This window comes from Pollachius pollachius, assembly GCF_949987615.1.
Source record: "Pollachius pollachius genome assembly, chromosome: 1".
NCBI lineage: Eukaryota > Metazoa > Chordata > Actinopteri > Gadiformes > Gadidae > Pollachius > Pollachius pollachius.
In genome coordinates, this window is record NC_136934.1 from 26,665,723 (window position 1) to 26,682,816 (window position 17,094).

Consider the following 17,094-nt stretch of genomic DNA (forward strand, 5'->3'; position numbering starts at 1 on the left):
TGCGTGCTTGCGGTGTATGTATGCGTTTGCGGGTGCTGTGTGTGAGTGAGCTGCAGGCTGCTTGGCACATGACTAACTTGAGTAACTGGTGCGACAGGCCTGCTATTATAGTAGTGCGATTATTTAATATTTACTGTTCAGATAATTGAATGTAGTACAGAGTCTTTAGTCTCTCGCACAAACAAGCCCCCCCAGTCCCCATACCCCCGTCCTCCCTAGAATGTGACCTGTGATCTGGAGCATGGTTTTCATTGAAACATTGGGCGCCTAATAGTGTTGTTAAGCAATATCTTTTTCACATTGAGACTAATGTGTTTTTTAAATCATTTATCACATTTCTTATTCTCGATAAAGGCCCCCCCCCCCACTCCTGACTGTTGGATCCTTTCAAAGTGAGGCACACCTCATTTTGAAAACCTCTAGTTTCACGGAATTCTACTCATTAATGGCCTACAAAGAGAACACTTGGTGGTTTCAGAGTGCCTGACCTCTTCTACACCCTAATAACCCAAAGCATTAAAAGGAAATGCAAGGTTTGTCCTAAATAATTGTTTACAGCCAAACACTCAAACCAACCTGAGGGCAGCCAACGCAGCCAACCTGGAGCCCCTACAAGGTCCATATATGGAGGAAGTCAGATGCAGGCAGAGGCCTCTGCTGCAGGCTGATTGTTAGAGGATGATGGCTTCTGTTGTGTACTGTACCTGTTCTTACCAAAGCCTGGATGAACCAGCCATCAGCCACAACAAGGTCAGCACTTTTTAGCAAGACAACCAGGGAATGCAAAGGTTTATTTACTGTACCAACAATCCACGGCATGGACCTTTTTTTTTATTACTGACAACGGCAGTCTGTTTTTTCAGACGTCCATAAACCCGCTCCCTGGCGAAGTAGAATTAATCTGCATTCAGAAACTCAGTTTCTCATTTAGATGACATAGAATGATTATGTTCAGCATCCTAGGTGGACCATGCATGTCCCCCTGTAGGTAATACAATCATCTCACGCCATCTGTAGGCACACCTTAATCCCAAGGAGTATCAAGAAAAAAACACAATGCCCTCAAAAGGATAGCATAACATATCTCCCTCTTACTCCAACCTGGATAATCTGATATTGCCACTGACTACTGATTAATCTTCAACTTGCTATTGAGGACATGCTCCTAAAGAGCTTGTAGGGACTGATACGATTCTGAGCTGTATGAAAACAAAAACAAAAAAAGAGTCATAGGAAAGGCATTTGCTCTTGTATGTAGCTGGAGGCACAACGTAGCGTGTTCCAACACATGGACACTGGCCCACATCTGGACTAGTTTGGCTTACTTTTGTCTTTAATGACCATCAGGGAATGTTGCATCACTTTGAAAATCAATCTGTCATATTCCATTTTTTTATGATCCTTTGGAAACACAATACCATCTACTGTAGCTGCAAAACTAGAAACTAGTACACTACAATTTTATAATGTGTTATGAATACAAGAAACAAGGCAAAGAACTGAAATTCTTTGTTATGGTACAAAGCCAATGTGTAATTCTCAACACGAACAGTGCTGCAAAAGCGATGACTAGTTCAAGTAGTATGTGGCAGATGTTTGAGAGCATGCTAGAACATGCAGTGAACCTACATGGCCGCATTCCAGGTTAAGCAATGTTAAGATTTTCGAAAATGAGACCATCACAATTTTCTGGTCTTAGTCTAAGAGTGGGGCTTAACCATGTCAGGGATGGGTTCCAACACCTTTTCAAACTGGTATCTCAACAATTTTCCACAGCATTCACAGCACTCTCACATCGTCATGGCAATCTCGCAGACTTACCTTGGATAGAGGAAGAACCAGGAACGCTCCGCCACCACTGGCCTCAATAATTATGGCAACAAATTTGGGGTTGACTGCACAGAAGGCACTGTCCCAGGTGACCCGCGACACCCGGATATCATCGTAGCATTGGTCATTCTTCACCGGTTGACCAAAGACGTGACGGAATTTGCTCTGTCGTACAACTCGTCTGAACATATCTATGTTGGGAAGAGAGAATATAAGGTTAGCAAAATAACCCTCTAGCCATTGCGAAACATTGTTTTGTGTCCTTCTCAAAGCTTTCAAATATAAGTCCTCATTATGTTTGGTGTGTAGCAAATACACGTGTGATTAATTAGACTATTTCAATTTGTAAGGCGCTAATGCCTTATCTACAACATACTATCCTTGCATGTATATTCAACAAAACATACTATATAATATAAATTCAGTCTCTTTTTGACGAAAGGCATCCAAGCATCCACAATGAAGCCAGTGGAACAGATTCGGGGCATCTGGGAGCTTTCACACAGATCACTCACTGTCTGTCAGTCACCTCTTAATGTGCTATTAACCCAGAAATGAGTGAACAAGAAGGTGGAGGATTAGGCATTAAATTAAAGATTCAAAGCTTAATATTTCTTATTTCCATATAAGCAATTCTTCCCAATTACCAACAGCATACCCAAACGAATAGTTAAAAAACAACAACAACATGAAAAGTAAAAAACAACTATTACTAACAAATTAATCTGCACTTGCAGACAAACTAAAATACAAAATTACAGACTATAACATAACATATAATGCAATAGCATTGAGCAGGCCAGGAAAGATGGCCTTAACGGGAGATATTTATGTTGTAAATTATTCTTGTTAAACTGGTATGACAAGACAACATTAAGCGTCACTTCACTTCCACAGCAACTCCCAGAACCAATTGGAGACCAGGAGATTAAGTTTGATGTATGCATGTTGGTCAAAATTTGTTGCCAAGTGTGAGAGGAGGTTGCTGCATATAGAAAGTTTAAAGGGAAACTTAAAATCATAGCAGGCAGCTCTACCTATATGTGGAGGTTTGGTCATGGCCTGTTCTTCTGAATTAAAGCTAGTTCAGAGTGAATGCATTCATAGAAGAACTGTTGAACAGCCATATTCACCTTTTAAACACGAATCGACATGGTTTCTGGACCTTTTAGGCCACATGATTCCGAAAATCAAAATGTCCCTGTTTTTTCAGGTATCACAATGACAACATTGTCATTTCAGATCACAGAATTCAGTAGTTTGAGTTATTGCGTGTTTCCACCGAGCGGTGCGGTTAGGTGTGGTACAATTAAGTGCGGTTAGGTGCATTACGGTTAGGTGCGGCTCGCGTATCCTCCACCGACAGTACGCTTATGGTATGGCGGGGTTTAAACCGGATGGCGATAGCCGCATCAGCTACGTAAGCATCGTGACATCATAACAGCCCGACAAAGTGTAGCCTGCTAATAAATTCAATGAGAAAAGAAGAACGCGACTCATTAAACAAAGAGCAAAAATGTAGGGTGTCCAAGAAGGACGACAAACTTTTGCACAACATTTTCTTCATTAAAGAAAGCATTCGACGTTGTCCAGAAATACCTTGCGGGTACTGTGTTTATTTGTTTTTAATCCCCTCTCACACGGAAGTGAGGATTCTGTTGACCAATCAACGGACGGCGTGTGTAGCTCCATCTTTTTGGCACCCTTTCAGACCGCTTGTTACCCCAACGGATGAGTACCGGAAAATAGGTACGGCTAATCTCGGCTCAGTGCGCTTATTTTGGGACCCCATCCTCTTTTGGCGTTGGAAATGTCGACCAGTTTGGCAACACACCGGCTTCTTAATGCTAAATATACTTTTTTTGTTGGACACATGCCTGGGAAGAATCAGTTAATAAGAAAATTTGTCGTTTTGTGACTGGGGGGGAAGAGGAGGGGGTATCTGCCCCCTCCTCTCCACTGTTGATTGTTTTAGAGGTTCAGCAAGGGTAATACACAGAAACACCTACTAAGAAAACCTTTAAATAGATTCAGGCCTAAAAGTCCTCTTACTCCATACCGCAGCAGTTGTTTAATATAAATAATTTAAAAACACTCTTTGACAAATGATCTTCCTTTTGTAAAAAAGAAATCCTAAAGTCGAACTTACAATTTGCTTACGCGCATACATTCATGATTGATGATGGGTCAAAGTCAAACTTATTAGGTTTTTATAACTGCTCTACCCTGCCAATCTGATGCTTTGATAAAGTTAATAATCAGGGAGACTAGAAAAGGAAACTTAAAAGGACAGTGAACTTAAAACCCTTTTTAAAATATTAATTAAACATGGTTATATGTCTTATAAGATAGTCAATGAAGTAAACTATGCTATTGTGTTAGTAAAATAATACCATAATTTAGAGAAACCAGGACTAAAACAAAAAATGTTGTAGCCAAGTCTCTGCCAAGCAGTTTGTAAAAATAAAACCTTTTCCGAGGAACTAAAGGTCACGACTGAGGGACACCGGTGCCGAGGTATGCCTGGATGTGTGGAGCTCTGTCTGTGCAGTAGTTTATGTTCATGGCCTGGTCTAAAGAGGGTTTAGCTTTAGCTTCTCTGACACTAGTAGAATACCACGGTGGGTGTGGATGTGTTGAGCTCAGTTTTGCCAGCAGTTCGTTTTTATGTCTGCATCCAAGAGAGGGTTAAGCTTCTTGGAAACTTGAAGCATAACGCCATAGTATGTTATGAGTAGTGCTGCACGATTAATCGAATCGCAAATCGCGATATCAGCCTTTGCGATTGTATAACTGCAAAAGGCTGCGATTAAATAAAAAAAATATATATATATATTATATGTATTTTTTTATTTATTTTATTTAGTTGAACTATTGAGAAAACCGAAAAGTTTGCACAGCAGAAATGCCTTTATTTAGAAAAAGATATATTTTTTATTATTTATCTAATTTTGTAAAATATTGTTATTTTGAAAACAGTACTGTACACATTTTTTAGTTTTTGTATTTTTTATGCTAGTTTAAGTTTGTATGTTTGAGTTGAGAGAAAGAAACATTTTAAAATTATTGGTAAACTGTGTGCATTTTCCTTGATAACCAAGCAAGTAGACTCATTACACCATTTGTTTATTATATGGCAATCGGTAATTTCGCATTATTGTCCACAATAATCGCAATATGACTTTTTCACTGAATCGTGCAGCACTAGTTATGAGCTCCACCTGTGCAGCGGATGATGTTCACGGCCTTGTCCAAAGAGGGTTAAGCTTATCAGACACTAATATAACTCCCAAGTGTGTGTGGCATATTTCATATACACCATCGCCCATTATAAGGCTCATAAGCAAGGATTGTACTAGAAAAAGTTTCACAAAGTTGCCATGGGTCATAGCCATAGGGATAACACAACCTACCCTCCTTCCTAGAACTCTTAGCACAAATGTATCTTCTTTAAATCTCAGCGTTCCACTTGGAACTGAAACAGGGGGTTCACCTACTTTAGATCCCCCTCATTGCAACAAATTCAGCTCACCAAAATGCATGATCCTGCTATACGACGAAAAAAGGATCCGATATTAAATCAATCATGAGACATTTTACATTTTTTAAAAGCTATTTGGTTTGCTTAGAATGATCTACAAAAGCATGAAAGAAGTGTTTACGTTGAGGAAAACAGATGTCCAACTCCCTTTGAAATGTCCTATTCTTACCAGAACAGATTTGACTCAATGTCTCAACCAGCCTTTCCACATGGTTCGCCCCGCTGCATTTTAGGCTAGTTGAGCTAACACATTTTGTGGTCAGCGGGGTGTGAGCCGTGACTCATGACTGTAGCAGACACTTGGACTAGACTTTTCTGCCCAGTTACACAGGTCTGCAGGCCTAGTTTACCAACATTGAAAGGTTGCTTAGCAACAGGGAAGGAATGTAAAAACAAAAAAGACAAAAAAATCTATTGGGTTCCATTAACGTAGTCCAATATGCCTTCTATGGTGTAAACGTCCAAGGCTTCACAACAGCAGTACTGATCAAACACATAAGCTGCAGCTGTTTGAAAAGCATTTCCTAATGGCTGCTTTTAGAACATAACTCCGAAAACTCCTTTATAAATAATTAAAATAAAAACATTAAATGTATAAAATATAATGCAGTGAAGCATCATCATTCAAAACACATAGAACCATAGTTATTAAGAAAAATCCACTTAATCAACTGCAGCCATCTGTTTAGTACATGCATGTGGCATATGGAAGATTACTCAAAAAAATATTCTTGAGGGCTGAGCGCCAGTCACACCATGCTCTGCTCGATGTGCAACAGGGAAGCCTCAATATCTATCATACGCTTCTGTAATTGCCAGCCACTACCAGGAACCAATCACCATCACTGATGCAAAGGCTGGTCTTATGACACATACAAAGCATTTCCCTCCCCAATAATTACAATAGCACAACAATATATGTTCAAATAAATATTTTCAAATATCAATTTCTTAATCCCCCTTTCTATTATAGCATGTTAAATTACTTTCTGGATTCAATAACTGAAATGTGATGGATGGAATAGATGGAAGAGAAATACAATTCATTGCACATTTAATTTGGTATTAGATCATGAACAACACAATGGCAAAGATTTGGGTAAAATGTGTGTTTTTCAATACTGCTTCATTACATTAATGGTTAGTATTAGTGTAGCCAAAAGTGCCGTGTTTTGTTCAAGATCATGTAGACCTACACACTCAATTTGTAACATTATAAATAAAGCATAGATACGTTTCCTGCTACTACTGAGAGATAGCATATTGATTTAAGATGATTTTCCAAAGATTATATTGTTTCTGTTAAGAAGATTAAGTGCAAGAGATCTTGTTTGCTATCCACTGTAACCAGCAACTCATTAGCTAGACAATGGCATGCAAAGTTACACTGAGACATTTTGCGCAAGACAAAACTCAGGTATTTATACATAAAACAAAGTTTCGGTTACACTGTGAAAACCTTAGTGTCTTCAATGTACAATGGACTTGTGACAACCTCCCACTGGAATTCCGTATAAGCATGGCCCCATCGCATGTGCTGTGCAATTCATCACATGTACAGATGGACTACAAGTTCATAGGAAACAGGCCCAGTGATATAGAGCAATATCGTAGTCATTTTTTTAATTGTTGTTCAACGGCTAGGACACAAATTTTCAGGGGTTGACACTAACGGTTGCCCGCTTGCCAGGGGCAACTAAAAATAATAGTTGGGCAAGTTGAGATGATTTCTGGTTGCCCGAAAGGGCAAGTGCATTTTTTAGGGTTTGTTCATATAAAGGCTATTTATTTAAGAGTTTCTAAAAACTGCAGAACAACAATTTTCTTCCGCAAAATCACACCAAATAGATATATTTGCAATTGATCAGCGCGCTGTCTTCTCTTCTCTCGGACAGCGAGTTAACAGACACACAGCGCTACAGCGCGAACATAGCCCCGCCTCCTGTCACTCACTCGTAGTGCGGTCTCTGGCAGTGATTCGACACTAGTCTTAATGCTCTGTGTGATGGTGTTGGCTAAAGGTTAGCCAACACAGCTAGCATCTCTGTGCAGCGTCGCCACGACCGGTTTAGGTAGAGAAGGTGGACGGAGTAGTGATGGAGGAGTGCGGTTTGGAAGTACTTTAGATTAAAGCAGATTACCAAGGATAGTCAAAATAATCATTTACAGTCATGCAAATGCAAGAACACGGTTTTGGGTTTCATAACTGTGCATATGCACAGCAATAGCGACCTTTTTCACGAAATTGGACCTGCACAAACCATATATTTAAAGCTGAGCCTCCGCTGATTCCGACAATCTAAACCATATCATTCTTGGACTAAAACTCGCAAATAACAATTTAAGAAGAGGCTTCCCCTCTTCTTAAATTGAAGTTTGAGAAGTTTAAGAAGTTTGTTATTTTTTAAACACGTACATATGTGGAAGCTAACATTCAGCTTCAGTCTGAGCTAGGATGAGTTTTCTGAGTTCCCCAAAATGAGGCCAGGTGCCTGGCAAAAACAGGCCCGTTCATGATTCTGATTTTATTTTGGGCAAGTGAAAATAACATTCGGGCAAGTCGAACATGACCTGTACTTGCCCGATGGGCAAGTGCTTTTGAAACCTTAGTGTCAACCCCAAATGAAACAATCTTTGAAGGAGAATTCCATCATGTTTGATTTATCATTGCACCATTCACGTTTTTCCCCGTAATTCTAACATTGGCCAAGGGTTGGGCTGAAAATGGAGGCAATGACATGGGTGTGGTGATTGTAAAACGCTGAGGCATACACACTAAGTCACGTGAAGATTTAGATATGGGTCTGTCAACCCTGTAAAGAAGATAAGGTTTCCAGTTGACAGGCTGGACATGGAAGCAATATTTCCACACAGAGTACACAGCATACTCTGGCTAGCTTAAACCACCAAAAATGAACGATATTCCAGCAAATAATAAAGGTGTTTGCACAAGGCTGAATGACGAGTCCCTGCTTGTTCTCAAGTGTGTTGGTTGCTAGTCACCATGACAAACCCAAAAGAGCATTTGGCAAACACATTGCCGCAAAACAATCCAAGAAAAATCATGCAGATATAACCAACAGGATCCCAACAATCACAGGCTGTCAGAAGGAGAAGCCCTTTGATCTATTGAACAGATTCTGATGCAACCTACGGATCACGTGGCTCAGTGGCCTGACCCAGGTGCAGCTCCCCAGCAGACCGCATGTCTGCTCCGGTCCGGTGTGGTGAGGATGGGTTATCCCTGTACAGTTACAGTATATACCTGTTATATTTTTTGAGTGTCAGTGGAGCTGATGTGGCAGAAGGATGCAGGCTCACTCAGGATCAAACCATGCGTCTTTCCTCCACTGATAGGCCGGGGCGACCACCAGCCCTGAGGAAATGACTGGCAGGAAATGGGAGCAGTGGGACAGAACATCCCAGCAACCTTCTTTGAGGCTGTTTCCGTCTCCGTGGGGACATTGGGCATTTCTAAAGGGGACATGATAGCCTTTGGCTGGCAAATGCGTTCCTCTCAATAGTCCGCTAGTCTTATCACATACTGCAGTGCAAAATCTGATATTAGCATGTGATGTTTACCACTGAGGACGCTTTAGGCTATTATACGACTCCTGCCCTGTGTCAATGATATGTCCCATATGATGTCAGTAGGAGCAAGCAATATACAGATACGACAAGCTTTTGATCCGTGCCTCCTTAAGGGAAGACTGTCAGAACATCATTTTCAGTACTGATGAAATAGGGCGTTGTCCTAAATGTTATGCAAGTCTGCATTGAGAAAAGAGACTGGAAAAACCAATTGTGTACAATTAAATATACAAAAACAATAAATAAAGGCACGAAAGATTGCATTCAGTGCATTCCAGAAGGATTGTTTTCCCTGTCTTGAGCAACAGTGTAGCTCAATATTAATAATTTTTTCCCAATACATTTAAAATGCACTGTATAGCCATAGAGTATAGGATTCAAGCCCAGTAATGCAAGAAAGGCAACAGCCAATCACTTGGCTCCAGTCCCTTCATGTTGATGTTAATGTATTCCAGTTCAGAATGGGGCTGCCCCGTCTTGTCAATGGCTACTTGTACTCCAACTGGTTTGTCAATGAGAGGCTGCAATGCTGGGATACTACACCCAGGGAGGTAGCTGAAGACAATGTCACACAAAAAGAAAAAACGCCTACATTCACATGGACAGGAATAATGGACCACTGGGTTAATATTTCTTACTGGAGAATCTTAACAGGGAATTTTGGTAAAGGGCAAGATAATACGATCCTTGCCTTGGACAACAACTGGTCTAGAATACCCCAGAAATATATTTTTATCAAAGACGTCAATGACACCAAGAAGTACTATGCACCTACAAGCATATATATTATTGTATTGTCTTTGTAGCATCCCTTAACATGATATGCAGTATTGATAATAAGTTGTTATGTTTATCTTCTCTCTGAGCTGTGTGCTTCCTTGTCCACATGTGAATAAGCTGCTGCATTAGGTTACACAACAACTGGAAACAGGGCCAATACACATCGCAATCATCTCCTTAACACATTGCATAAAAAACTATGACGACTGCTCAAAATAACGTAATTCTTCTTTATCACCTAGCAGTCTAGCCAGAGGTTCCACGAGCAGAAAGAGGCTTATGACCCAACGCATGGAATGTTGCACAGTAGTAGGCAATTAAACACACATTTGTCAGTTAACCTCCAAGAGATTATTTTGTAAAACCAACTAATAAAAATATCCATGTGCATTTCCTTTGCTTCGCAATAACAGACACTGCCTAGAGAAATTATCTAAAAGAATGGACAGTGTTCTCATTATAACACATCTCTTAATGCTAAAGCGAAATGTTATTTGAGAGGAACAGATGTTCCCATAGTGTAGAGTCATCCTCCTGGTCCTGGACACAAAACCCCAATGCTCTGCATACACACCAGCGGTCTTTTGTCACCAAGAACGCATGAAACACCACCTAAATCCCCTTCCTGTAGCCAAGGCCGTGGACCACCATTGTAATCAGATTCCAGCTGCATTCCACTGCTTTTTTGCAACAATGAGATAAGGTGGTGTTTTTTCACCTCAATGCCTTCCAGCTCCCACGCCTCTAAGACACCATGTGCCACAGATCCTTGAATTTCGTGTATGTTTTTGTAAGACATCTGAAAAAGGGATATGAGCTTTGCATATACAAGTAGGGCTGTGCGATATGACGATATATAATCAGGGGACGAGAGAAAAATGCCAATCAATAGATATTTCCCTCCATCGTTCCCACTGTCAGTTTTCTTTACGGCAGTTATTTACGTCATTATCACCCTGCTTTACGTCTACACATGCGCGACAAATACAGAAACATACATGGAAGAGCATGAAAGCGTGCTCATCGAACGCATGCGCGCACACGTGGAAACAGTTGGTATAGATGAGAGTCACAATAAAATGTGACACTGAATTTGAAACCGCACATTGTAATTTCTGCATCTGTTATCAAAATATTTATTAGTAATGCATTGAAAAAAATTAGGAAATCACATTTGCATGTTGATTTATGGTGTGTGCCCCTAACATTTCTGGTTGTGCCCCTAACATTTTCAGTTAGGGGCCACAGTGCTCCTAGTGAAAAAAGTTAGCCTGGAGCCCTGATCAGGGCTATAAAAAGCAGATAATATTTTTGTCTGTGTCTCCTTTATTGATGCATGCTTAAAAGTTTGGGCAATGCTCGCAGATTGGAGGAACAGCGTCCTATCATATGAGAGTAATGTTGAGCATTTTTAAAGAAAGGACTATGTTTCCTTTTCCCAAATAGATTTCTGTCAAAGAAACCTTTAAGCTGGATGTAACATCAGGAAGTCTATGAAGGAGCTGAAGTTTTGTCTATTGCCAATCATCCATATGCCGCCATATATTGTGTAACTTACTGCAAACACAGTTGTACACATGTCGATAATAATAAGTTGTAATAATAACAATAAATATAGCTGCGAGCAGCAATGTGGGGGTCAAGCAGAATGGGGCTCAAACTAATTTTGCTGGACAGACGTAATCGGTTAGGTGGCTACATGATGATATTGGCAAATGGTTATCACAATGAAAATACATTGAAGTTGCTTTCTAAGGGCCGGAATAGACTTGCTGCTAACAACGCCCCCCTAGGCGTTGATGATGGCCAATTATTTGGGCATCATCAGGATAGGGTCATAATACTATGAGCCAAGTTTAGTTTGGATACATGAAGGCCTTGCAGAGAAATGAGCTCACTTCCTGTTTGACTTCCCCCTGAGGTCAAAGGTCACCAAATTGTTTTGATGTCCCCATCATGATGTCATGAGTCTATGTACCAAGTTTGGTTATGATATGTTAAAGAGATGCTGAGAACAGGCTTACTTCCTGTTTGGCGGCTTTGCCGTCAAGTTTCATTGGCTGTCACGGCCAAACGGTTTTGAATTTGATAAACCTGTTTGACACTTTTCTTCAGCTTGGTCTGAAGATCATATATGACAAGTTTCATGATGATTGGACATAATTTGTGTCCTGTTGATATGTAATATTGATGTTGGCAACTTTCAACATGGCGGCCGACTTCTGATGTTGTCATGGGAAATATTTTATTAGCTATATGGGGCGGTCAGACAGTATCACCAGACATTGAAAATAAGTTTGAAATATACTCATGTGAAGAGAGAGGAGTTAAAACACCTCTTCATTAATTATAGCGCCCTCTAGAGGTCAACGGTCACCAAATTCATTGAGTGTCCCCATGATGATGTCATGGGTCTATGAACCAAGTTTGGTTATGATATGTGAAAGGGCTGCTGAGAAATCGTCTTACTTCCTGTTTGGCGGCTTCGCGGATGAATGTGATTGGCTGTAGCGGCCAAACGGTTTTGAATTTGAAAAATCTGTCAATTTTTTTTTCAAACATGGCCTGAAGATCATGTGTGCCAAGTTTCGAGATGATTGGACACAATTTGTGATAGGAGATGCATTTTGAAGGTTTTTAGCATAAACCAAGATGGCGGAAAATCCTTCATGGCGCAAAACGACGAAGTATGGTGCGCTGAACTCGGCTTGGCCCAAGGATTCCAATGATACCTTGTTTGTGAATATTGGATGAATGGGTCAAAAGTTATACACATGAATACATGTCCAACTTTGACCTGTTGGTGGCGCTAGAGCTCATGGGCTAGCGACGCCAAATTTACTTCATGGGATCATGTAACTGTCCTGAATCACTGTGCCAAATTTCACAACTTTTGACCAAGGTGTTCTATGGGCTGCCATAGACTCCCATGGAGGTAAAATAATAAGAAAACGTACGAAAACAATAGGTTGTCTCGCAGCTTCGCTGCTTGACCCCCAAATAAAACCGCAAGCGGTGATTAACGGGGTCCGAGCAAAATGAAAAGTCAAGAACACACTAATGGAAGATATATAAATATGACATAATTATGAAGGAAAGATGTTGATGTTCCTTAATGCCATACTGTGCCTCGGCTTTCAGGTGACTGGGCTGCAGAGCAATGGCCGAATGTCATGTTCAGTTTGTTCATAATTATCTAATCGGGATTCGAACTCTCAAACTAAGGATCACCAGTACAAGGCATTATCCCATTGAGCCACTGACAAACCTGAAATGTAGCCTCATTCACATGGTGAAAATGTCTATTGATAGCACACAACATCCAGAAAACTCCAAGCAAACATTTCTCAAATGAATTAAGGGCTTTCTTAAAAGCTAATACCTGAAAAATCTATGAGATTCTGGGGAAATTAAACATATGTTGTCAAGAACACTAACGAAAGAAATACTAATATGATAGAGTTCATTATGAAGGAAGAATGGTTAACGAAAAAGTTCCCCTTAATGCCATACTGTGTCTTGGCAGTCAGATTCTTGGAAACTAATGAGCCGGAATGTTGATTGCCTGATGAATTTCAGGTGCTGTTCAATGTTGTGTTTCTTAAATGAGTGGCAATGACAGAATGTCATGTTCAGCTTGTTCATAATGCTCTAATCTGGATTCGAATACTCAACCTAAGGATCACCAGTACAAGGCATTATCCCATTGAGCCACTGACATTCCTGAACTGCATGAAGCCTTATTCACATTTTGAAAATGTCTATTGATAAGCACACAACATCAAGAAAACTCCAAGCACACATTTCACCAGAGAATTAAGGGCTTTCTTAAAAGAGTATAGATCTGAAAATTTGCACTGTTAATGGTATCCACCTAATGATAGCCGTATGGTAGTTATACAATAACAAAATGGTCATATAGGCAAATGGGTTGAGACTGTGGACGTTTGGCTTTTCTATGAAATAGTGGGAAAAGTAAACATATTTAGAGCAGAAGACCAGGGTGAAAAAGATGCATCTGATTTTAGCGATTAATATGATGAAAGAATTTTGAGTCCAGGTCAATCTGGTGAGAAATAAGGCTAGTTCATATTTTTTTTAAACCACGCCACCTTTGGGTGCAGTACCACAATTTGGGTTTATGGGTAGTCGAGGGTATTGGTATCCACCTAATAATAGTCGTATGTTTTTTTATACAATAACAAAATGTTCATATAAGAAAAATAGGCTAACTGCTCCAACTTTATTGGCCAATATTTCTCAAATGGAAATAAATAAAACAAATTCTGTTTGATGATTTTTGTGAGGCTTGGTCTAAATATTTCATGCGGCGATTTTGGTGAATTTTTGATTATTTTTGCAGCCTGTGAATCTTTACCATGTTTGGTAGGGGTGTAACGGTACACGTATTTGTACCGAACCGTCACGGTACAGGCACTTCGGAGCGGTTACAGAGGTGTACCACGGTACGTAAATGTGGCGTACATAGCGGGCAACGACTGTCGAATAGTCGAATAGTTGGAGTCACGTAGATCACGAATAATGAATGTGACTATCGCTATTTATTACACGGCTCTTCTCAATGCTGTTGAACGCTCCGTTGACTTGTATGGGGCTTCACAACTTCCAGTGGTGAATAGCGTCCTCGGATGCTAAGCGTCCACGTCTTTGGTGGACTATTTCTCTGCTGATCAACACTACGACTGCTGGTAACAAATAAATTGTAAAAAGACACACCGTGTGAAGTATTTTTGACGTGTCTAGTTCACCGTCATGCAGGCTGTGTTCAGTAAAATAAATAAATTAAATAAAGAAACAGCGATCCATTTTCGGTGCATGTAGGTCTATCTGCCTAAGCCCACATTAAAATAGTTTCGATGTTGGATGCTGATGGCTCAGTTGTTGAAATAAACAGATTGATTTCATACAAATCATCAAAGTCATTGTGTGTGCGTGTATCCGAGGTGCGTGCATGCGTGCGTGGGGGGTTCTTGATTGAGCGATTTTCGAATATTATTCGAATACTTCTCAGCGAATATCGAATAGTATTTTTGCCAGAAATGCACATCAAGTTTATTGGTGTTTTCATTGCTGCTGATCTACGGACATTCTCCGTTGTTGACAAACAAGCAGTTTTTAAAAATGTTCCCCTTAACTATGAACCGTACCGTACCGTACCGTACCTTAAAAACCGAGGTATGTACCGAACTCTGACTTTTGTGTACCGTTACACCCCTAATGTTTGGCTTTAATATGAAATTGTGGGAAAAGTAAACATTTTTAGGGCATAAGACCAGGGTTTTATAGATGCATCTGATTCAAGAGATTCATATTATGAAAGAATTTGGAGTCCAGGTCAATCTTGTGAGGAGAAATAAGCCTAATACATGATTTTCTACAATAGCGCCACCTTTGAGTGCAGTATCACAAATTTGGGTTTATGGGTAGTGGGGGTTATTCGTAACCATACCTGAACATTTCGAGAGTTTTCCACTTACGGTATAGGCTGCAGTATGTCTTTTACCGAATTTGAGGGAAAAAAAAAAAACGTTACAGGAACAATAGGGGACCAAGCAGCTTCGCTGCTCAGACCCCTAATAAGTATGGAAGAAATAAGAACAATTACCTTAAACAAGCCCATGGTCCATTAATGGTATTGTGAAATATAAGTAACAGTAGGGATGGTGTGAATGAATGACATTGATTATAGGGATGGGTCAGAATATTTGATTATTTGTTCCCGAGGGTCATAGTCGATATTTAACATTTGGACTGTTACCATTTTTTCCCCATTCAAATAAACAAGAATTAACGGACGAAACTAATGTTGGACAGGTGTCCAGGGGCATTATCCTGCTTATACCATGGTCACTTGCCATAGAAAATAAATTAACACCATTCATTTATAGGGGGATTATTTGTTTATCAACATGGCGGATGCGCGCGCAGAATGATCGCAAAAAGAAAATTTGTTTGACCGGTTGCCATGGTTATCTGAGTTTGGTTAATTTGCAGTTGCGGTGTTAATTAGCGATGTTTTCAGTTTAATGTTACATTAAACTGTAATCAGAAAACCCGTTTATATTCTATGGACCCTATAGTATCTGTGGTATAAAGGCTGGGACCGCCGATATACCACAGATACTATAGGGTATAGCATATAACCGCGTATTCGGATTACAGTTTAATGCATTTTTCACAATTTACCAGCTCTCGTTTTGATGGCTGGACAGACAATTTGACTGGAACTACTTTTTTTTGCGTTTAAGAGACTGTGATTTCTTGCCGATGATCCATGGCTGCCTTTGTGAATGTCGGCCCACATCGAATAATCGATTATTCGTTCATACCACCCACCGATTATTCAACCATGAAAAAATTGAGGTATTCACAACCCTAATTGATTAATCAATGATTGACTCAGATTGAAGACGAGGACGAAGTTAATTAATTTATTTGATTACAAAATTCTGTATTTTAGGGTTAACCCTAACCCTCAATCTAGTCTAATTAAAAGTAATTATTCATATCAAAACACAATTTCTCTGTTGTTCAGAGTACGATATTGCATTTGACATAGTTGTGACTATTTGGTGGGTCTTTCTCTTTGTGTAACACATTAACAAATCCCAGTAAACATTGGGCAATATTTGGGCACAGTACGGTCTGCTACATTTCAGCCAGTGTGTTGCACCACATGGCAAAGCACTGCATTTCCTTTACAAACTCACTAACCATGCTAAAAGTTCCAGAGGAACCGAGCCAATTAAAAAGTAAGTTTAGACTTTAGTCAACTATTATGCAAATGTTTGGTATTAATAGCAATGAGGTGTAAAGCCAGTCAAACCAAAGCCATGAAGGTCCAGTTACAGCACCCCGGGTATTAATATATATATATATATGCTAATTCAAACATGACGATTAACAGCCATCATGCAGAGACACGTCCGCAGGAATGCAAGATATTTAAATGGAGGTATGCAACCAGGAACAGCAGAAAAAATATTCATTTTCTTTTTGCAGTTCCCTGCTTCATGTCTCTGTTTCCTTCGGTTTCATGAGACGCTTCCGGTTTCAACCCAGCCTGATAAACCAAACTACTCCAATCAGTTTCCTAATACAACAAATAACTCAGAGAATAGACAATAATCATGGATATTGACTAGTTGATATGAGAGACTTGAGTATGGAACCTGCTATGCATCCCATATAACGCAGGTAGCAGGTCTACAAGAGCACAGAATCTGACTTTACAAAAGTACAGACTGACCTAGTTATTCAAATCAACACTGAATGTTTGCCACTAGTCATGACAATTGAGAGTCAAACTGTCCTATTGTTATACAAACACA

The 17,094-nt window shown here is 39.9% G+C and overlaps 1 protein-coding gene across 1 annotated transcript in view; it reads right to left on the reverse strand.

Annotated features, from left to right (window-relative positions):
* coro1ca (coronin, actin binding protein, 1Ca) overlaps positions 1 to 17,094 on the reverse strand; it is a 65,435-nt gene that overhangs the window by 47,022 nt on the left and 1,319 nt on the right. The window contains exon 2 of the mRNA XM_079751557.1: positions 1,822 to 2,021. Coding sequence (XP_079607683.1) covers positions 1,822 to 2,019 — 198 coding nt within the window. The 5' untranslated portion in view covers positions 2,020 to 2,021. The remainder of the gene's footprint in view (positions 1 to 1,821; positions 2,022 to 17,094) is intronic.